Here is a 23,236-nt window from a genome sequence, read left to right on the forward strand (position 1 = left end):
CTTATTTGCCATATTATAAATAATTAAATTAATGTAATCAATTTTATTAATTTAAATTGATTATTTTAATACACTTTTTTTTTGCTATAAATAAGGGAGTAGAGTGCTTAATTTTTGGAATGGAGGTTACCATATCACAAGTTCTACACTTTTAAAACCTCTCAATTCTCTTCATCTTTTTCTTCTTTTTTGTCATTTTTCCTATGAGTTTTTAGAGGAAAATTTTGGGGGTTCATCCTCCAAATCTTCCTATTTATGTTAGTAATTTTTTTTTTTTTGTATTTTCTATTCTAGTTATGAGTTTCTAATATTTTTAAGATTATTAAGGTGATGATGAAACAATATGTAACTAGATAGTATTTATGTTGTGGGTTGATTTCCCATTTTGTGCATTAAAGTTTATGAATTTTCTTCTTCAAATATCTTCTTTCATCTTAAATATCTTGTATTTTGGATTGTTAGCACATATTTACACTTTGTTCTTCATTAGTGCAAAAACATAATATTCTTTGTGTAAGATGTGTCATTAAATTGTACACATCCATGCTTAGAACAAAAATATTATGTTTTGCCTTATAAATAATGTTCATTGATTTATTTGTTATTTCATTAGATTGATTTACACTAAATGCTTTGAAATTATAATTTTAAAAGTGAAGATAAATCATATATTTTAATAAAACTTGTGCTTAAATAGAATATATTTGAATAAGTGATGGTTTGATTAATTTCTACTATTAATGAAACTTGGAAATCAATGTACTTATAAATATTATTGAACTTATATTTTGTGGGTTATATTATCTTAATAATCTTTCTTTTACCATCTTGTTTAAAATTATTAATTTTAGTATATATATATTGACTTTAATATCTTTATTATTATCTTTTATTTTATTTTTATTATACAAAAATCTCATGAATCTTTGGAGCTAGGTTAGAATTTATTAATTTTGGTTTAAAATAGTTTTCTTTTCGATTTTAGACAACTCCTTTGGGTTCGACATTCTTGCTTACACGATCACTATTCTATATAAACGATTTGTGCGCTTGCGATTTATAAATATTTAAAACATACCCGTTTTTGGTCAATCACTCGCCAAGATTATGTAAGGTTGAATTATTTTTTTTAATATTAATAGAGTTATATTTAATGTTAGTGTCTAACATTTTCTGAAAACAAGAAAAACTGAAGGTTGATTTTAAGTTACAAACTCAGCAAACATTCATTGGTGCTTCCAATAATGATGGTTCAACAACAGTTGATCAGATGGAGGTACTACAAAAAGTATTGGGCTAAAGGCATGGACATGAGCAAGGAGTGGGCCGCAAATTGAAGGGGTCGGGGTCGGGGTCGGGGTCAGGGTTGGGGTCATCATCTACCCAACACTCTCACTTCAGCGAGTCTCAAGCTCCTCCTCAACATTCAAGAGAATATATAGAAAAATTGGAGAATAATCTACAGAAATTGACTAACCAAGTTAATTTCTTATCTCAATTTTTTCTACCTTCATTTCGTCCACCAAACGTTCAGATGCTGCCTATGCCTGATAGCGAAAACATTTATGGAGCTTCGTGTTCTCAACCTCCAGCTCCAACTCATCCTTCCATGTACGGAGCAGCGCCGTCTCAACATATGGTACCTCCATACATGTACAGAACAACACCTTGTCCGTGGCCGATTCAACCGTTGTCGTAGCCATCGTATCCCTACATGTATGGAGCTGGATCATCCACATCACCTCCCCAATATCCTTGGCCGATGCCGCCACCGCAGCAACTGCAGCAACCACAACCGCAACAAGAAGACAATAGGGAGGACGAGGCAACTAATTTAGGAGACTAGGTTTATTTTATTATTAATTATTGTTAAATTATACGAACAATATGAATATTTGCTATCTTAATGTATTAAGAATATGGATAATTGTTATCTTAATAAACTAATTTGAATATTTAATATAATATTTTTATTCTTAATATATATTTTTTTAATTATTTAAATTTTAATTAATAATTTAGATTAATAATTAATTAAAGTTTTATTTAATTATTTAATTTTATTATTTTTTATAAATAAAATAGTTTTAGGGGCGACTATTGGCATATAAGGGGCGACACATCGACAAAAGTTATGCAAAATGTTCAAATTTTTGGGGCGACTATTGGCATATTAGGAGTGACACATCGACAAAAGTTATGCAAAATGTTCAAATTTTTGGGGCGACATTCCAACTTTTAGGGGAGACCCATTAAGTCGTCCCTAATGTACCATATTAGGCGCATTTTATCAGGGGCGACACATCAATGGCGACTTTTAGGGTTATTAGGGGCAACATGCATCGCCCCTAAAACCCATTTTTGTTGTAGTGATATACCACGGATGAGACATGCATTAGCAATATTTTTCAAGTTTTTGAAATTTATATGTCCAAGTTTTTCATGCCACAAATCAGTATTATTAAAACTCGATGATGACGCGTGACATGCGAATTTTTGTGTGAGTGTGTAACAATTATCCAAAGAACGAGAACCTTTAAGAACAATGTCACTACTTTGATTTACAACATTACACTCATCATGCAAAAAATTAACAAGAAAACCTTGGTCACAAATTTAGCCTATGCTAATTGAGTTGGCTTTCAACCCATCAACAAGAAGCACATTTTTCAGTTTTGGTAACCCTTCAATGTTTAGAGTAACTTTACCTAAAATATTTCCTGTCATTCCATCCCTGAATGTTACTACTCCACACTTCAAGGATTTGAAGTTGATGAGTATGTTGCCATTACCTGTCACATGTCTTGAACAACTGCTATCAAAGTACTATGAACTAGATGCATGTATTTTATGACAAGTAAAGGTAGCCAAGCGGACAGAATTATTTGACTTGACCCATATTGTTTTTTATTTTGAATTTCTTTTGGTCAAGAATTGATTCATGCTACCAAAGTGTTTAACATAATTCTTTTTAAACAAATTTAATAGTGAAAAACACTTAGGTCTTATGTGTCATTTCATACCACAAAAATGACAAAATGGTACAAATTGTCCAATGTTTTTCTTGGGAGAAATTTTCTTTAGTTGTAGCTCTGTTGGAACAGATGACAACTGTGTGGTTTCCGAAGAGTTACTTGTTCGTGCAAAACAGTTAGTTGTCACAATAGACGGATAATTCATGGATTTTAAAAAAACTGTTTTCCTTGAGGATTCAGATCCATTAGTTCCTAATCCACTTTAATCACCAGCCTTTTTTCCTACAGAGAGAATATCATCCAAAATTCCAGATCTTGGATTAAGCATTTTGATACCTTTTTGCATAAGATCAATTTCTTTCCTCAAAGAATTAATTTCATCATTTTTGGAAGCAATAATCATCTCAAGTTCTTTAATTTTTTCAACAGATTTTTTATTATTGCTAACCATTAATCGATTCTCAGAGCAAACTTTCAGCCATTGATCATACATTATTTTATAAGACTCTTTCAATGACTCCTCATCTAAGTCAGAATCATCCAAGTCAATATCAGATTTCTCATTATTCTGAACATAATTATTAAGGCATAACAAATCCTTGGAATCAACTGAAGAAAAAACCATACATTTGTGAACAGAGGTTAAGGCAACATTATTTTCTTCATCATCACTCAGTTCAGAGTCTTGATCACTCCAAGTGGTTGCCATGACTTTCTTCTTCTTTAAGGTATTTGCACACTCAGATTGATTGTGTCCAAATCCTTCTCATTCCTTGCACTCAATACCCTTTTTATTAGTTTCAAAGGGTTTAGAAAAATTACATTTTGGGTTTTTGGATATGGCCTTTTTGTTTCCCAATTTCTTTATGTATTTTTGAAATTTTTTTGTTAATAAAGCCATCTCATCATCCGAACTTTGCTTTTTTTCTTTGGAAGATTTCAAGGCAATAGATTTCTCCTTGATTTCTTCTGTTTGACCTTTTTGTCTGATTTATTGGTTTAGTTCAAAAGTTCGGAGTTAACCCATCCATTCTTCTACTTTTATTTTGTCCAGATATTTTGCTTCTTCAATTGCAGCTAGCTTAGTCTGAAACCTATCAGGGAGAACTCTAACAATTTTTCGAACCAAAACATTCTTTTCAAGTTTCTCACCAAGAGCAAAATATTCGTTAGCAATATCTGACAATTTCTCATAAAATTCAGTGAGGGTTTCATTTTCATTCATTTTCAAATTTTCAAATTTTGTTGTGAGCATAACAAGCCTAGAACGCTTGACATCAGTAGTTCCTCCAAATTGTGTTTGAAGGATTTGCCAAGCATCTTTGGCCGAAACACATGAAGAAATCAATTTAATGTAACAGTCACCAACACCATTAAAAATAGCATGTAATGCTTTATTATTGTAACTGGACAGTTTATCTTCAGCATCAGTCCAATCAAGTTCAGATTTTACCTTAGTTACATCATTGTTTTCTGCTGGAGGAGTCCAACCACTCAAAACAACTCTCCAACCCTTTTCATCTTGAGATTTGATGAAGGCTCTCATTCTAACTTTCCAATATGGATAGTTAGAATCATTGAGTAAAGGGAGCCGAGTTATGGAGCCTCCTTCTGTGAAAAAAGACATTGCAAGAACAAGAACAACAAACGAAATAAACCAAGATCACACTCAAAAATGAATGACCCGCTCTGATACCAATTAAAATTTTGTTTTTATTAATTACCAAATTAATTAAACCATGTGAATTAATTAAGGTGCAGAATGGTAATTAAATGTTGAAACAGATTTTAGTTCTGTCGGGACAGAATCCGAACTTGTCACAATAGAAATTGAACACAATAAAAAGACAGTACAAAAACAATAAAGAACACAACGAATTTTTACAAGGTTCAAAAAACCCTTTCGGATAACCTACTCCTTGGGGCCATGCCCAGAGAATAAAACCAATTAATAAAGAATCACAAGTACAAAATATTGACTTAAATAAAACAAAACTCCCTCTTGAGATTTGCCGCAACTTTGTTGTATATCTCTTCACTAATCTGATTCTTATTGAAACGCTCAACCACTTGAACTCCCTTCAATGGCCAACGAGTGCTTGCATCCTCCCAACACAAGGCTTGTAAAAATCATCTCCCGAAGACTATAAAAGTTGTGTTCAAATTACAATGTGTATTCACTCACGAACGTGGTATAAACTCACCACAAAAGCTAAACACTCATTTTTCTACAAGATCACATGAATACTATGATCTTGAATACAAATAAGGAACTCTCACAATTATTACAATACACTCACAAATTATGCACCAATGAGTACACTTTTTCTTAATGTCTTAGAAGCCTATTTATAGAGTCAATTTTGTGCTTTGAAAAGTTGAGAAAGAATCTTCTAATAAAAGTAAGAATATTTGAAGATATTCTTGATTGATGAAGAATTGTGTTTTTAGAAGATTCAGATCCGACAGATACAACATTGGTGGGGACAGCTAATACATGTGTCAGATCAAATTTCTCAAGATAGAAATAATGATTAATTACATCAAAGATTCAGTTTCCTAAAGTTTATTGTCTTGAGCTGCACGAAAAATTAAAGACAAATATTCCATAAATGATTTCGAGTAAGTACAGAATATTTGCTATATAACTAAGATACAACTTTCATTTATAATCATATTGTGATCAAATTAAATTAAATAAGGAATCTTAATATTCTGAAAATCACAATAATGGAAAAGTAATATTCCGAAAATAACAATAAAGAAAAATTAAAAATTATCTTTTAAATAAAAGGATATTTCTATAAAATATGTCAAATTGGAATCCCTTAGCTTGTTATAAAACATTAGAAATTTATAAAATTTCTAGATAATAATTTGTTGCCAAATTGGGTAAAAAAATTCTAGAATTTCTTTAGATTATTTGAGCAAATTAATATTTATATTCAAATAAAAGGTTATATACATTTTATATATAAATATATACGTCATTCTGTTTCAATAAAAAAGCACAATAAAATATAACTTTAATCATCTTAATAATTTTGATGTCAACAGAATATGTACATAAGTTTACATATGTGCTGACTAATAAAAAATGTTAAGTTATTATTGAAAGCAACTACTAATTATTACTCTATCGACATAGCTTTTTATTTTATTTAAATTGTGTAACGACCTGGATTGATAGAAAGAAAGAAAAGGCAACTAACTAAAAACTCGGTTTGATTGGTCCCCATATCAGATCATTATTGACTTTCTTTTTTCCTTTCTTTTTTCTTTTTTGTGGCTTGGAACCACATCATCATTGAGCATTGAATTTTCAATCTTCAAATTTCTCATGTTTGACCTCATTTACAAGGATTTTTCTTCGCTGGATTCGCTCCCACGTACAAAATAAATAAGTAAAATAAAAATAGAGAGCTAGAAGTTGGCATAGTTGTATTGTATCGATTAGTATTTAGTAACCACTAATCACTTTTTATTTTGTTTGACAGGGGTAAGAGATAGGTTGTTGATAATGATTATTTCAAAGATATCATATCAGTAGAGGATGATTACACAACATGCCCACATCATTCCAGCAAACTTTTTTCATGTTCTGTTTTCTCATTCAAATTTGTAACTTTCACTAATTACGGAATTAAAGTCTTATCAATGTCTTAATAGAGCACTAAGGAGACATAATATTTTACAATATCCTAATCACAAAAAATTGTATAGTTGGCCCCTACTTCCCTACACACATTCATTGTGGTCTTTTAATTTCAAGAAAAAAAATAAAATAAAGGTAAGACTTCACAATAGTATCAGTAACCCTTTAAACAAAGAATTTACTAATATTATTTTATTTTATTTATTACTAATAAATTCTAGCATAGAAGCGACTGGTGTCTCTTTTTTAATAAAATAAAAAATAAGAGGGGGCAGGAATGCCGACCACGAAGTGATAAGTGATTGACTATATTAAACCTAATCAAAACAACTGCTTAACGTCCACAAGCTAGCTATGTGGGTTCAATATTAAAATCATTGTATGTAAATGTGGTGCACAATCAATAACTGCCTTTTTTTTCTTAGAAATGTTTGTTGTAATAATTAGAAACGACCCAAAAAGAATAGTTTAACTTGGTGCAAAGCAAACAATTACCCCATCCTGGTGGCTGTGAATATGTTTTGACGAATAAAAATTGACGAGAAAAGATGCTTGTTTTAGCTTAATTTTACCTCGTTATGCATGAACTACCTCGCTAGAAAAGATGAATATGTGAGCTCGCGTCGCAATATCAACCACGTCATTATATATAGAACATGTGAGAATGGCATCATTTATCTCGAAAATACGAGTTTACAGTATCGAGAACATTATCTATGGGAAAGATGTGATTTACTTGTACTCACAAGTAGATAACGCACAACCGGACGTACTGATGTTTTTATTGAGTAATTACTAACTCTAACACTCTTCTAAATGATCGAGCCCTTTGTAACATTCACCTATAAGCCAAGGTGAATAAGTTAATAACATTTGACTCACTCGAATTCGAGTTATTGTGTTTGTTATCCTTAAAATTTCAGTTCAATGACGTGGCAATCAGAAGTGACAAGTGGCAATCCATGGTCGTCAAGTGGCATATTAATGGTCAATAAATAGGTTGACCAAGGGAAATGCAAAGGTGAGAAAATGACCTACGGAGTTGTGATATCACTAGTCGGAAGAACATTGGTCGAGAAGATGGTTGTACCTGGTGAGGAAGTTATTTGCCCAACCAGGTAATAATTTAACTAGTCAGGGAGTGTTTCACCTGACCAGTTATACCATAAAGGAGTTTTACCCGACCAGTTATACCATAAAGGAGTTTCACCCGATCAGCTACATCAGAAAGAAGTTTCACCCGACTAGCTACATCAGAGCGAAAATTTAAACAACCAGCTATGTCAGATTGAGGAGTGTAGCTGACCGGATGTTTCAAAATCTCAGGTGTTAACTGCCCAGTGGCTTCTTTACAGAACCTCAGTAACGATTTCAGCCAGAATCACACGTAACTACCGCGCGAATCTCTCAGATATCTCGAAGAAATAGCCATATTGTTATATTTTAAATTTGTTTATTAGTCGAAGTTGGTTAAAACAACCGGATATTCCCTCAATTTGGGGGATCTTTCTTGTATGATCCATGAGCCTATAAATAAAGAACTCATGGCATCATTTAGGGGACTTTTGAATCCTTCTTTTAGGGATGACTTACTTGGGGATTCTTGGGGGTATTTTCTGAGAGAGCTTAGAGAGAGATAGTTTGTATTCTCTAGAGAGAGAAACTTTGTATTTTTCTACTTACACTTAAGAAACTCAGTTGGCTCAGGTTCATCTAATATTAAGTGTAGGCTACATATATCCAAGTGGATTAGGCTATTACCAACAAATTGGGGCTGAACCACTATAAAATTATTTGAGTCGTTATTTTCTATTTAAGGCTTACTGTCATTTTGACGTCTGCTTGTTGTTGGCCAAAATCTTGGTTAACATTTTTGGTGCTTTTATTGAGAGTCTGAATATAAGAAACACACTACTATCCTACCAATATGGTGCCCAGGAAGCCCAGTTCGTCAACTACAAAAGAAAATGTTAGACTAGAAGGTCTTACACCTGAGAACCCTGACACTGAGCCCAGGGTCTTTCTCGAGGAGACAACTCCAGAGGTCGAACAACTCCAAGAATCCATGGGGGCTTTTCAGGAGGAGATGATGCAATTCAATGCTCAGTAGGAGTCTTTCGCTGAGGAGATGGCCAGGCAAAAGGCTGCATTTGAACAGCAAAGACGGGATATGGATGCCAGAAGCGAAGAGATCAGGAAACAACAGGAGGAGGCCGACCGGCGACATCGCGAGGCAACACTCGCTTTAGAAGCAGCTACTCAATTGGCCCAGGGCAATGCCCAAGCTGCAGCACGAGCAGCTGCCCAGGGAGCAAGAAACAATAATGTTGGTCAGAAGTCCCCTGCTGGCAAGGCCGATTCTCGGGGGCTAGACAGAAGTAGAAGCAATCCCACTGGTCAGGCAGAGGATGGGGTCCGCTCTAGGACTGCATCGACACAAAGGGAGAATTCTAGAACCCCTTCCAGAAGCCACCGGTCAGAAACTTCTCGTTCAGGAAGTCACCGATCGGGTAGTAAGAAGACTCTGCCCAGGCATAACCAGACCAGAGCTCCTCGAGATAAGAAAACTCCACAGTATAAAGATGAATATGGTCAGGATGAGGCTGATAGTCATCAAACTGACTGGTCAAAAGGAAAAAAAGGCAACGACCAACAAGAAGGAGGAAAGGACCGCTCGAGCCGTGCCGAGAAGCCGCCACTACATCCTGGCCAGTAGCGTAGTGGGAGAGAGCATGTCTCGTGTAGTAAGCTCTCTGAAGAGTATGGTGTACGGTCGGTTAGGAGGACATGCTTCCCGAAAGGATCTAAGGGACGTTATCAGCAACAAGAGGAAGACCGTCCCGGTCGAAGGGCAAGATATGAACTGCCCTACCACTCAAGTATAAATACTTGACGACAGCGTACCAGATGGAAATGCCTGACTGGGAGGTCAAAATCTTGGAGCTTCGTCAATTGTACCAGCCATCCAAGCCTAGCTTGACGCGCTAACAGCTACGGTGCAAGGGTTATCTAAACGGCCTTCCAGGATCGATGCAGTAGACCATAGGAGTGGCAATCCATTTTGTGCCCGGATCAGAGCAGCCCATCCGCCGGCAAAATATAAAGCACCGGTGCTACCGATGTATACAGAAAAAGCAGATCCCATCAGACACTTTGGGAAATTTGAGGACCAGATGAAACTGCTTCGGGTAAGTAATGATTATCGGTGTAGAGTCTTCTCGACTACATTGTCAGATACTGCCCATGAATGTTATTGGAAGTTTAAGCCGAATTCCATTACCTCATGGGAAACATTCAGGAAGGATTTTTGTAGACAATTCAGTGTTGTCCGAACTCCACGAGTTTATGCCAACCACTTGGTAGATATCAAACAAGGAAAGGATGAATCTCTAAAGAATTATATACAGAGATTCATGAGAGAGGCTCACAGAGCAACTGTTGTAGGAGATTAGGGGAAGATGGTTGCCATATCCTTTGGAATCACTTATCGAAGCCCTTTGTGGAATAATATACATAGAAATCCAATTTCAACACTTCAAAAATTTCTTGACCGAGAGAACAAGTATATGAAATTGGATGATGCAATCAAGAAAGAGGAGAAAGGCATAAAAAATTTGGGCAGATCAACTGACCCTCCTAAGAATGGTGGAAACAATCAAAATGGTGGAAAAAAACGTGGGAATAACGGGTCTGACCGCCATGAAGAAAAGAAGGCTAAGTTGAATTCAAACGATAAGCCAACCAAGTATGAGCCTCAGTTCACTAATTACATCACTCTCTCGGCCATCCGGGCAGAAATATATCTCGCGAGTCATCAAGAGGTTCCCTACTGGAAGCCTCCACCCATCAGAAAAGAGATGAGTAAGAGAGACATGAATAAGTTTTGTTGTTTCCATGGAGATTATGGTCACGACACGAATGAATGCAATCACCTCAAGGACGAGATAGAATTTCTTCTCCGGTCGGGTAAGTTGAAAAAGTACTAGGAAAAGAAACCCCAAGGAAAAGGAAGCAACAACAATCCTGAGTTCAAACGACAGCGATCTCCACCCTTGCAACCCGAGCCTATGGACTTTACCTTAGACACTATATGTGGAGGTCCACACTTGGCTAGGGATAGTAACAAAGCAAGGGAGAGATATGCTCAGACACTTAGACATGAGTTGGATGCAACATCAGAAGTCATAACTGTTGAGGAGCAACCTCCAAAGAATCATCAGTACGAGAGTGAGTTTCCTACCTTTACAGAGGATGATGCTAGACACGTGAGGTATCCTCATAATTACCCGCTCGTCATTACAGTCCAAATTGCAAACATGAAGGTGAAGAGCTGCCTGATTGATACGGAAAGCTCGGTGGACATTATCTACAAGTCGTCTTTTGAAAAGATGAAGTTTTCTATTAATGACTTGAAGCCATGCTCCCAAGTTATTTACGGGTTCACTGGAGAAGGATTGTCACCGGCCGGAACAATCAAACTACCGGTCACAGTAGGGGATGCTCCTAGGCACGAGACATTCATGACAGAATTTTTTATAATAGATTGCTCATCGGCGTACAATGTGGTGATTGGTCAACCACTACTCATGGCTACATGCAATGGTGACTATATGGCACCTTACTATTAAATTTCCGACCAGTGCTGGCATGGGATGTATCCAAGGAAACCAAAGGGAAGCTAGGGAGTGTTACACTGCTTCGCTGGTCAAGGCACGGAGGGGAATCAACGAGAATAACATGATTGTGTTTGGAGAGAGAGAAGAAGAAGTAGAGGGGATGGATCTTGACCAGCACGACGTTGTGAACTTTACCGACCAAGGAGGTATTGCAGATTTTACTGACTAGTGAGGTAATGAAAAGTTGACCGACCAAACGAAGAACAATCAATTATTATCTTAATCTTTGGATTGTATTGAAGAAAAATGAGATAAGGCAAGCTTGAGAGTTGTTGCCCATCAACAGAAGGTGGCCCGCTATTTTAATTCCAGAGTTAAAGATCGAAAGTTCCAAGTCAGAGATTTGGTTCTCAGAAAGGTGTTCAACAAAGACCCAGCAGCTAGAGTGCTAGGACCAAATTGGGAAAGACTTTATCAAATCAAGAAAGTTTTGCCTCCCAACACTTACAAACTTTATTGGCTGAATGGAGCCTGATCAGGAACCACTGGAATGGCAAGCGTCTGAGGATATATTATCACTAAATACCGCTTTCAGAGTGGTAGCTTAATTTCAAGTTGTTTAACTTGTTAAATAAGTTTGGTTTATGAACTGGTTATTTTCTGAGTAGTCATTTATTTTTGAAAAAAAAATTGGTGTTTAAGACTCGTTATTAGACACGTTTTGTCCTTTTTAATTTACGAGTAATAAATGAGACTACACGCAGCGTAGTCGATTCTTGCTACAAATATGCATATGTGTTAATTATTCGAACAGTGTTCAACTGGTCGGTAAAATCGAACTGTGTTCAACTACTCGGTACGTTCAAGCAGTGTTCAACTTCTTGAATATTTTCCATATATTCTATGTGTTTCACGAGTAATAACTTCTCGAACAGATTCGGTCAAGTAGCAAGTGACCAAGGATCTTTCAACCCTCGATCACTTGGGGGGGCACATAGGGTATACTGGTATATAATTCAACACAGGAAATAAGAGCACGAGTTAAGATATTTGTTTTTAGGCTGACTTGTAAATTTTCGAAGTCAAAAAAGGTCATTAAGCTAACTTGTTTGACAAAGCTTAAGTAACTTGGAATTTTTCAAAATTTCAAGTTAGAAGCATATATTCGTGTAAAAATAAATATTATGCTCATAAAATGTTAGAGCAATAAGAGTGTGAGAAAGTATACTTAGTAGGGACTTATGAAATGTCTAGAATTTCTAAGTTAGAAAACTAAGTACTCATGCGAAAATATAAGGCATACATCAGAGTGACTTTACTATTCACAAAAAACTTATAATGTTTTAAGTCTAAAAAGACTTAGAATGTTTCAAGTTAGCAAAGAAAAGTAAAGTATAAATGCCAACAACTCAGCCGTACGAGAAAAATATCAAAGCTGCTAAGCAGCAATTGTCTTCACAAAAGTATAAGAAAAAAGAGTAAACTATTGGACAGGTACAAAGTTTTGCTAGTCAAGTGCAGATTTTCCCTGGTCGAGAGAGTAGATACAACTTCCCTAGTCGGTTGAGCATGCATCACTGGTCGAGTAGGAAACTCCGTGGTTGGATAGGAAGCTCTCTGGTCGGCTAAGAGTGTCTACTAGCCGGGTAAACTAGTCCCTAGCTGGTCAACACCGTCGTCAACATCCAAGACCTCCTATGGTCGAAATGATAGAGCAGGAGAGGCATGCACAGTGACAGCTGGAAGAGATGCCTCCTCAGCGACCTTGGCTTTGCATTTGGCGAGCACTTCGGCCTTTGCTTCTTCAGAGAGAAATTCGAGGTTGAGATGCTTGTTTAACTTCCAAATCTGATAGAAGCAGTTGAAGTAGATTTCTTCATAACAAGCCAAATCAGCTTCCTTTTCCTGTTTCAGCTCTTCATTCTCTTGAGTCTTTTTCTCTAGCTGATCGGCCAATGTCTTATTAGCCTGGATTTGCTTGCTGTTCTCATTAACTAACTCCTTCAACGATCTATCTTGGTCAGCAATTGTTTTCTCTGCCTGCTCAGTCTTTTCTTGGAGATCTTTCTCAGACTTTCAATCTTTGCCTGAGCTTCCACCAATTGATCATTCAAGACCTTGACCAGCTCCTTATAGTCAACTGCTCAGCGTTGACCATGACTGATAGTGATGAGTCCCTAGATTAAATAACCGGAAAAGTATTCAGAATAAGAACAATCAATAAGAGAGTAGTGTTTCTGATAAGATGCTTACACTCATAATTTGAGCAAGGCCTTTGTGAAGGACAACTTCAATGCTTTGTCAGGGTAGAGTCTCAAAGGTCGGAGTTTTCGTTGAGTGGTGAAGAGTATGGTCTAGTAACTCTTTGTCGTACTCACCAGCAATGCGAAGGGGCTCACTTAAGCAAGTTGACCGAGTAGTTTGTAGGCTGGCAGAAAAAGGAATTGACGGAGGAGTCAAGCGTGGGATGGTGACTAACTGATCGGATAATCTCCCCTGGTTAGGCGGTGTAGTCCTCATGGCCTTGCTTGGAGGATTCAGGCAGCCACCTTCACCAGTTTTCCTCTTTTGGGCAGAGGGAGTGTTTGAACATGTCTAGATCTGCAAAAAAGTAAAGCAAAAACCCGGTCAGTGAAAACGAGAAATAAATATAAGTGAATGAAAAGTTTTACTGTGACCACATGACTCTATAGACTTTCATCACAATCATTCTCAAAAATTTATCTAGAACAAAATAAACTTTGGTTATTGTTAGTAGAAAAACCTAAGTTTAGAATTTCATCCAAAATGTCGTCCTCGTCTCCCGACAATGAGTTGTCTTCTCTAAGGAGCTCGGTGATTTTTCCTTTCCCAGGCCTAATAGGGAAGGTAGGTCGGAGAATATTTTCAAGAAGAGGTTCTCTAATGATGAGATCACCTGGTCGGCGTGGATGGGGTGGTGGTTCAGGAGAGAACTGGTCAGTCACTACTTCGGTATATGCATTAAACTGATAAGTCGAATCTGCTTCATCAGTAGTGCTGCCCACAACAATGTCTTGGTTCTTCTGTAGCAGCCCTGCCAATTAAAGATTCTCCAAGGTGACCAACCGCTTAACATCCTTCTCCTCAATGGGCATGTTAGCGAGATCCTCTGTCCATGAATGTATTTCCCTGGTTGGGAGAGGTTGATTAAAAGGGCCTGCATGCGTAAAAGTCAAGTTGTTGGCTTTGATGTCTGGAGTTAGAAAGTATTTTGTATAATACTTTCCAGGATTCGATTTATGGGCAATGTCATGAAGATACTTAACCCCTTTTTGCCTATGAAAAATGTGGAAAAAACATGTATTCTTATGGCTGGGGTTGGTCCTAAGATCGAACAAATAGTGTACCTCATGAGGGGTAGGTGGGTTCCAACCCTGGAAGTAGTAGAGAATGTATAAGGCAAATAGGGCTTGTATCTTGTTTGGAGCAATCTATAAGGGAGAAACATTAACGTAATCCGCTACTGACCTAAAGAAACGATGCAAAGGGATAGTAGCTCATGCATAAATGTGATACCTAGACTAGGCACAATAAGCACCACCATGATTATTGGCTCTCTGGTATGGGTGAGGGCATACCACATTCACTCCTTCAAGTCCCAAAGTTTGAATGTGTCTATCGATCATTTTGGAGTTCAATTTAGAAGCCTTAGCTACGAACCATGAAGGCACGCGATCTTCTTCTTTCCTCGGTTTGAGTGTAGCAGTTTGTTGGATTTTTGTGGCAAAATTCTGGGTAGCCTTTCTCTTGGGTTTACTAGTTTTTTTAGCTTGGCGAGGAGTCTTTGAAGAGGCTTCAATCTTAACTTCTTCTAATAAATTTTCTCCCACAAAGAGCACTCATTCCACCACCTTTTTGTTGCTCTACGAGCTACTTAGGGATCTTGTTCCTGAGGGAGTCGATTGGACTTTTTCACCCTCATCGGTTGGTGCTAATGTTGCTACTTAAGGAACTGATCTTCGTGAAGGAAGTATAAAGCTGACCGCGGAAGGATTTTCTTGAGACAACGAAGACGGTCTTCCGGAGTTCATTTTCTTGGAGATTTGGAAGAGGAATCACTGCTCGGAAAGGTATCACTTGAAGCAGGAGATGAGGAATCAAAGTCTGTTTGGTTGTCGCCTCCCTTGTAGTCAAAACAGTTCATCTACAAAAAATTACAGGGAGGTGAGTAAACCAAAGAAAAAATGAATGCAAAATAAAAACATTTTACTGCCCAGATAAAAATGTATGAGAGCAGTGGTGACAATTTCAAACAGTTCACAAGAGAAAAGGAAAATGTTTGGTACCATGTTTTCAGGGGCATAAGATTTAAGTGTTTTTGTGCTTATTGGGCTAAGAATGCCCGAGTGGCTAATACTATCCGAGCATCCAAATTATCCAAATGGCTAAGGATGCATCCGGGCAGTTTAGAAGAATCTCAAGGGCCAGGAATTTCAAGGGGCAAACATATCCGATCGGCCAAAGTATGACCAAGTAAGAGCTACCTGATTGGCTAGGAATTTTCGAGGACCCAAGACACCGCAAGGTGATTTCTGATCGGCTAAGGTGATTTTCGAGGAGCTAGGAAATTTTCGAGCAACATAAGCTACATCCAATCGGGATAAACCCAACAATGTGCATACTAAGCTCCAGCAAATGAAAAGTCAACCAAGCAGCTTGGATGGTTCCGAGTGGCTAAGGAGGTATCCGAGCAGTTTGGAAAATTATCGAGCCAGTCCAAGTAGAATGCCTACCCGATCGGTCACATACACGAATCCAAGCAGTGCTTTTGTTTTAAAAAAATATATATCATCACTCGGCAAGCAAATTCACTCAAAAAATGTGGGGCATAAACACGTTTTCCTTTTCATGGAGTACAACAACAAGATCAAAGAGGGAATTTCAAGGGTTTCAAAAAGTTTCAAGAAAACTTCAAAGTTCATACAAACCCATGAACTCGAATGTGCAATGGAGGATGGGAAACTATTTTTTCTTCAAAATTTCATGAAATTGAAAGTGAAATTGGCTAACCCAAAGCCTAACCTACATCAGAATAACCACAAAAGCACTATCCTACAAATATTCATCACAAAACTCCAAGGAGAGCATATCAAAAGTGGGTTTTGGCATTCATCTATTCTAACCAATATTTGTGCAGAATTTTAAAGGACAAAATGCTTAAAAATGAAGCCAAGGGAAGAAGAACTTACCCAAATGGAAGGGAAAACACTTGATTTCTTGAACAAGCCTTTGATCTGCTTGAAGGAAGTGAAGCACATTGGAGTTTTGGAGGAGAACTGGCCAAGACAAAAGGAATTTCTTTTTGTGAAGTATTTTTTGCTTGTAAGGGATAGGCATGCGTGGGCCTATTTAAAGGGAAATGAGGAAATCTTCAATTACCCTAAAATCTCTTAGTATTCTCTTTCCCACAATTGGGAACTAATAAGTGCCATTCTCATGGCTTGAAAAGTTCAGTCATGGGTTTACTTGAAAAGGCGGGAGAATATAGAAAGTCATTTTTTAGAATTTTGGGACACAGAGAATATTAAAGTTACTGGTGAGTCACCACGTGGAGGGAACTACTAGGATATTCTCTGAAATTTTTATTGGCTATTCAATTTTTGGAGATTCTGCTAGTCGGACTTTTTATTTGTGAAAGTTACTGACCGAGTGGAAGCTTTTGGATGACCTCAATAACATTTAGCTGGAGAAAAAGTTTATCATTGTTGACGCGGTTCTTCGCCAACAGGTAATTAAGAGAAGAAGAGAAAGGGATTAGTGCTAATAATGAACCGAAACAGATATATTATCTTAGGAAATGGAAAGGTGACTCAAGACACGGTTTTTAAGTGGTTCAAAGGTTAAAATCATTCTACTCCACTAGTCAATATTATTGCTCTATTCTGGGTATATGATTACAGGATATTTCTTACAAGAGATCATCCAACCCCTATCAACTCCCAGGGTCTCCATATTTATAGGAGAAGTCTCCTGGGAGTTGGTAAGAAGGTCATCCCGTGACCTTCTTACCTATCATATCAACTCTGTGACATTCATGATTAATTCCTAAACCTGACACATAAGTGTGGTCAAATCACTAGGTAAGGAGATAATGGGCCGCATGGCCCAACCTAGTCGTGGGTGTCTGAATACGCACGTTCCTGCTGCGTGTCCGAGAAGTCAGGGGCATATCAGACACGTGATGTCTGATATATGCACGTTTATCTTGCGTGTGTTGACTTCACAAAGGGTCATAGCCTCCATACCCAGCTCGTACCACGAGCTGGATACTTAACTCGACCTTCGGCCTTTAGAGTCCGGACTCAGATCTTAGGCAATCTTGGCGAAACCTTGGGTTACCTCGAGCTAATGAGGTACGACCTTATGACGGAAGCTTCGGTCTTGGGGATGTCCACGAGATAATCATGATTAGGTCGCAACTCAGCCCGCTAATTAGCCTGTGGGAAAATCAGGGCGTACAATCATACAAGTAAATCATATGATAAACTTGAGGGCAAATGTTATCCCCAAAATTTCAGTTCAATGACATGGCAATCAGAAGTGACAATTGGCAATGCATGGTCGTCAAGTGGCATATTAATGGTCAATAAATAGGTTGACTAAGGGAAGTGCAAAGGTGAGAAAATGACCTACGGAGTTGTGATATCACTGGTCGAAAGAACATTGGCCGAGAAGATGGTTGTACCTGGTTAGGAAGTTATTTGCCCGACTAAGTAATAATTTAACTGGTTAGGGAGTGTTTCACCCAACCAGTTATACCATAAAGGAGTTTCACCCGACCAACTACATCAGAAAGGAGTTTCACCCGACCAGCTACATCAGAGTGAAAATTTAGCTTACCAGCTATGTCAGATTGAGGAGTGTAGCTGACCAGATGTTTCAGAATCTCAGGAGTTAACTTCCTAGTGACTTCTTTACAGAACTTCAGTAACAAGTTCAGCCAGAATCACCCATAAATACTGCGCGAATCTGTCAGATATCCCAAATAAATAGTCACATCGTTATATTTTAAATTTGTTTATTAGTCGAAGTTGGTTAAAACAACTGGATATTCCCTCATTTTGGGGGATCTTTCTTGTACGATCTATGAGCCTATAAATAAAGAACTCATGACATCATTTAGGGGACTTTTGAATCGTTCTTTTTGGGATGGATTACTTGGGAATTCTTGGGGGTATTTTCTGAGAGAGCTTAGAGAGAGAAAGCTTGTATTCTCTAAAGAGAGAAACTTTGTATTTTTCTACTTACACTTAAGAAACTCAGTTGGCTTAGATTCATCTGATCTTAAGTGTAGGCTGCATATATCACAACTCCAAGTGGATTAAGCCATTACCAACAAATTGGGGCTGAACCACTATAAAATTATTTGTATCGTTATTTTCTATTTAAGGCTTACTGTCATTTTGATGTCTACTCGTCGTTGGCCAAAATCATGGTCAACAGTGTTGTTACCAAAATCCTCCCACGACAATATATATATATTAGGTGAAAACAACCTATAATGCATATTTTCTTAATTTTATTTTAAAAAAATATAATAATTTATTTTTATGATATTTTTTTAATTGTCATGTAAATTTAAACAATGTCATGTATTATAAAAGAATTGTATGAACATATTTCTTTTGAAAAAAAAAGGTAAAACATTGTCTATAGTTTGTTTTAATATATCATAATTTTATTTTTAAAATAAAAAATCTTTAAACAAAAAATATGTTAGATACACATTTTTTATATATAAAGATGTAGTGCATTATAATTTTAAAATTATATTTTTTTTTTTAAATACTTATGAATTTTAATATAATAAAATATTAAAATATTCTAAATTAAAACTATGAATTTAAAAAAATTATTTAATCAAATTTTAATTATTTAATTTTAAAAAATTTAAAGCCAACAAAAAGTTATATAAATATATAAGGAAATACTACGATATTGGCATTGTTATGTCAACATCGTTATTAACAAAAATTAGTTTCGGCACGTGAATAGTTATAAATTCTAATTTTTTACTATAGAGTGTATATCGTACTCAAACAATTTTCAAATAGTTAAATTTTCTACCCGTGCCTATTTTTAAGTGCACGCGTGCAACAAATTATTTCTGAGTGCATTAATGGCTATAACAATTAAAATAAATAATTTCTCATTAAAATATAATTGATAGAGTAATTTAAATACTTTAATATAAAATTTATAATATGTAATGAAAAATTATGATAGCTAGTTTATTACATTTTCATTTTTTAGAATGTTAAATATATATAAATTCCACAAATGATGGTCTACTTGGTATTTGATAAAGAAAGTAGAACCCTCGAACAAACTTGAAGAAAGGAACAAATATTCTTCTACACAAAGTACAGGAATGAGCACACTATACAAACATGTCTTTCAGAAAGTAAAAAAGGCAACACAAAAAAAAAAGAAAGAAAGAAAGAAAGCGATGTTCCACAAATGATATTGGAATCGCTTCTTAAAACAATTTATTATACAAGGGCATTCAAGAAATGTGTAATTCACACTGAACAACTACAATAAAATACACAAATCAACAAGATGAAGAAAAAAAAAAGTGGTCTACCTATGAGTCGTTATTGGAATGCAAATTAAAACACATGCATTTATCTTTCATTACTTCGGTCTCACTTCCGTATTCTTTGAATTTGTACTCTTCTTGCTTGTAGGCAGAAGGCACCTTCCCCTCACTGTAGCATTGATTACACAAACTAAAATGAGCCTTCATCTCTTTGAAACGAGAACCAATAATAGGATAGCGGCAAACCGAGCAGATATGGTTGCCATGGCGGTTCCTGTCCCCAGCTTCAAGCTTCAATAATGTCGACATGATACCAAAACCCCAATCTGTATCATCAAACATGGAAAGGAACTCCGAGAAAGACACCATTGAAGCATCTGTATCTCCGTGGACTTCCATAATTTCACTTGATCCATAAGAAGGGATATAGATAGACCTTAGCAGTTTGATGTATCCAGTAGCATCTACTTTTCTGAGCTGAGAACCACCTTCATTCACAGGACGCCACAAAAGCGCATCGAAGGCAATTCGTTTACGCTTTTCTGGAGAGCCGCTGCAAATGGGAGCTAAAACAGCATAAAACATGCCTAAATCCACCCTACCTGTGCCCGAATCATCCAAGCCAGATAGTATTCTCTCGTTAATGGCTTTAACAGCCCCCTGAAAGGTCTCAGGCTTTAGAAAGCTTAATAACCTGCGAAGTATTTCTTCCAAGTTAGGTTTGCGTATGGATCTCTCAGGAACACCACCACCAGAATAGGACACGGGCACATCTTTACCACTCATTTCCTTCTTCAGTAGCTCTACATCACAGCGACTCAATCTGGTGATCCTTTGAAAAGCTCTAATCTCAAGGGCAGTGGATAACTCCTGCCTTAAGGTCGTCCTTTCCCCAACAGTCTTAAATTTTGAGGGTTCCACAATAATAAAATCCCCCTCTCCATTTGCAGCCCCGTTTGGCTTCACCTTTTTTTTCTGCAGCTGCTTCAAATGAGATATTGCATCATGCAACTCAACCCTGTTTGTCATTTTCAATGCTTCCTTCAAAGCTTTTTTAGCATCCTCAGTTTCCCCAGCTCCCAACAAGGACACAGCCTTGTTGAGCTGTGCCCGCCAATGGTTTGGCCATACAGCTAAAACCCTAGTATACATCTCGGAAGCTCTCGGAAACCTACCCATATCCATATACAGCCCACCCAAATTGTACAAAGCATCCACGTGACCGGGTTTCAAATCAATGGCCTTCTGAAACACTTCAATTGCCCTCTCATCCTCATTCATGGCATGCAAAGCAGAGGCCAAATCACAATGCGCATCGGCATAGTCAGGTTTCATAAATATTGCCTCTTCCAAGGCCTTCACGGCCGCCCTATACTCTCCAACCCCAAAAAGAGCACTACCCAAGAGTTTTAACGCTCTAAAATGAGTTGGACAAAGAATTGCAGCTTCTCTATAATACTCACAAGCACTTAAAACCATACCTTCACCTTCAAGCGCAATCCCAAGATTAACGTAAATCTGCGGAAGCAAATATGCCCACTGGTTCCCACCCGTCTCAGCTGCCTCGAGCGCCAACAAGAACTCCTCTTTTGCCTCCTTATACTTGCACAGAACATACAAGCAATTCCCAGCTCTAAAATGTGGCCTAACATCGATTGGTTGCAACTCACAAGCCCTCTTGAAACTCACCAGAGCCTCCTTAAACAGCTGATGCTCATATAAGACCCTCCCAATCGCCATGTGCCCATCGAAAGCTTCTTCCCTCGACCTGGCTCCATCAGCTCTGGTCCTCAAAACACCCAATTCCTTAACAAAGACAGCATAGTCATGCCCAGACTCTTCCCAAAACACTCTCTTCTCCGAAATCTCAGCAGAAGGTCCCAATTCCCTGGACCAGCCAGCATCCGAATATGCGTCGAAGTTGTCCGCTTTCAATTTCCCATCCTTGGCTTGCTTGGTCTTTAATCTCTTTATCAAAACCTCCAAATCGTCCACAATCTTCCACGTATCGTCGAACACGATGCCGTGATTTGGCGACACCGCCCAGGCCGCCGTCCTCTGCTTCTTCTGCGACTCCACCACCCGTTCGTCAATTATCGAAGACGACGAGGCCTCAGACGCAATCGAAACACCTTTGGATTCATCAAAATTGAGCTCAAGCCCAAGCGCGTCGAAGTCACGGTCAACATCACCAGCGCCATCGTCGTAGGTGCGCAAGAGTCCCTCATAAGTGAGACCCTTCTCTCCATCAATAAACTCACCATAGGTCCGAAACACCTCGTCAAGAATGGCATTGATCTGCTCGTCGCTGAACTTGACCCTAGGGTTTACAGCAACAACAAGCGCAGCCATTTCTTCCCTATTAAGCCCTCCATCATGGTTCGCATCAAATTGCTGAAAAATCCTCTTCACCTTCTCTGATCTACTACCTCTTGTCGCCATTTCCCCTCACCTTAATTCTCCTTCTAGGGATTCCCAAACAGAGTCACAGAGAATGAGAGACGAAATGGCTTGGCTTCAAATTCAAGGTACAAAATGGGAAAGGAGGGAGGGACCCAGAAAGACCAAAAAAAAATAAAAAGCTGATTTTTTTTTCTTTAAAGCAAAAGGGAAATAAAAATTAAAAAAAAAAGTAATAACATTGTTTTATAACACTAAATAAGCTCCATGGAAGGGTTTAAGTACACAATGATAAAGGGGTTCATAGCCTAGGGTTTGTATTTGAGTACATTGAGTTTGAGTTTGAGTTTTTTCATTTGGATCTGCACAAAAGAGGTAGAAGAGAGAGATATCATATATATTTTTGTTTTGTTTTGTTTTGTTTTGTTTTTCAAATTTATTAATTTTTATTCTGGCTCAGATAAAATAATGATGGATGCTTAGCTGGTATAGCAGTCCACCACTGTCTTTATTTTTATTTTTATTTTTCAATTTATTTCGGAGGGGATTGAGGAACGTCTCTTTCTCTATCTCTCTCTTCTATTTGGCTATAAAAGCCTATATTGTATAGACAAGGTTTGGTATGCTGCCAGCTGGGTTGATGATGTGTCAGAGTTTTGAGTGTGGATGCTTTACTGTCAATACTAGGACTTCGGTAAACGACAAAAGAGTAAGATTTTCCTTTTTAATAAAACAAAATTAAGTGTGTGAGTTTTTTCTTAATAAAAGGAAAAACAAACCAAATACAGTGTGTATTTTTTTTTTTTTTTTAAATTAGAGAGAATAAAATTAAAGAGATTTGATTTTTATAAATGACTCATGTAAAACTTTTTATTTTTTATATTTAATGACGTTGAATATTATTAGCTTACAGTTTTGCCAGTTTGTTAGCTTTGAATAAACAAATACGTGTACTTATTTCTTTCTTAATTATTATCTGTGTTAGTCTGTTAGATGGGCCTGATCGAGCTCGATGACATTAAAATCC

The 23,236-nt window shown here is 37.2% G+C and overlaps 1 protein-coding gene across 1 annotated transcript; it reads right to left on the reverse strand.

The window, feature by feature from the left end:
- Positions 1-19,597: 19,597 nt before the first annotated feature.
- On the reverse strand, positions 19,598-22,604 carry LOC133806978 (uncharacterized TPR repeat-containing protein At1g05150-like). The gene has a single exon (XM_062245075.1). The coding sequence runs from the start codon at positions 22,249-22,251 to the stop codon at positions 19,855-19,857; it is 2,397 nt and encodes a 798-aa protein (XP_062101059.1). The 5' UTR covers positions 22,252-22,604; the 3' UTR covers positions 19,598-19,854.
- Between the last annotated feature and the right edge of the window lie 632 nt (positions 22,605-23,236).

Source organism: Humulus lupulus, chromosome X (genome assembly GCF_963169125.1).
Source record: "Humulus lupulus chromosome X, drHumLupu1.1, whole genome shotgun sequence".
NCBI lineage: Eukaryota > Viridiplantae > Streptophyta > Magnoliopsida > Rosales > Cannabaceae > Humulus > Humulus lupulus.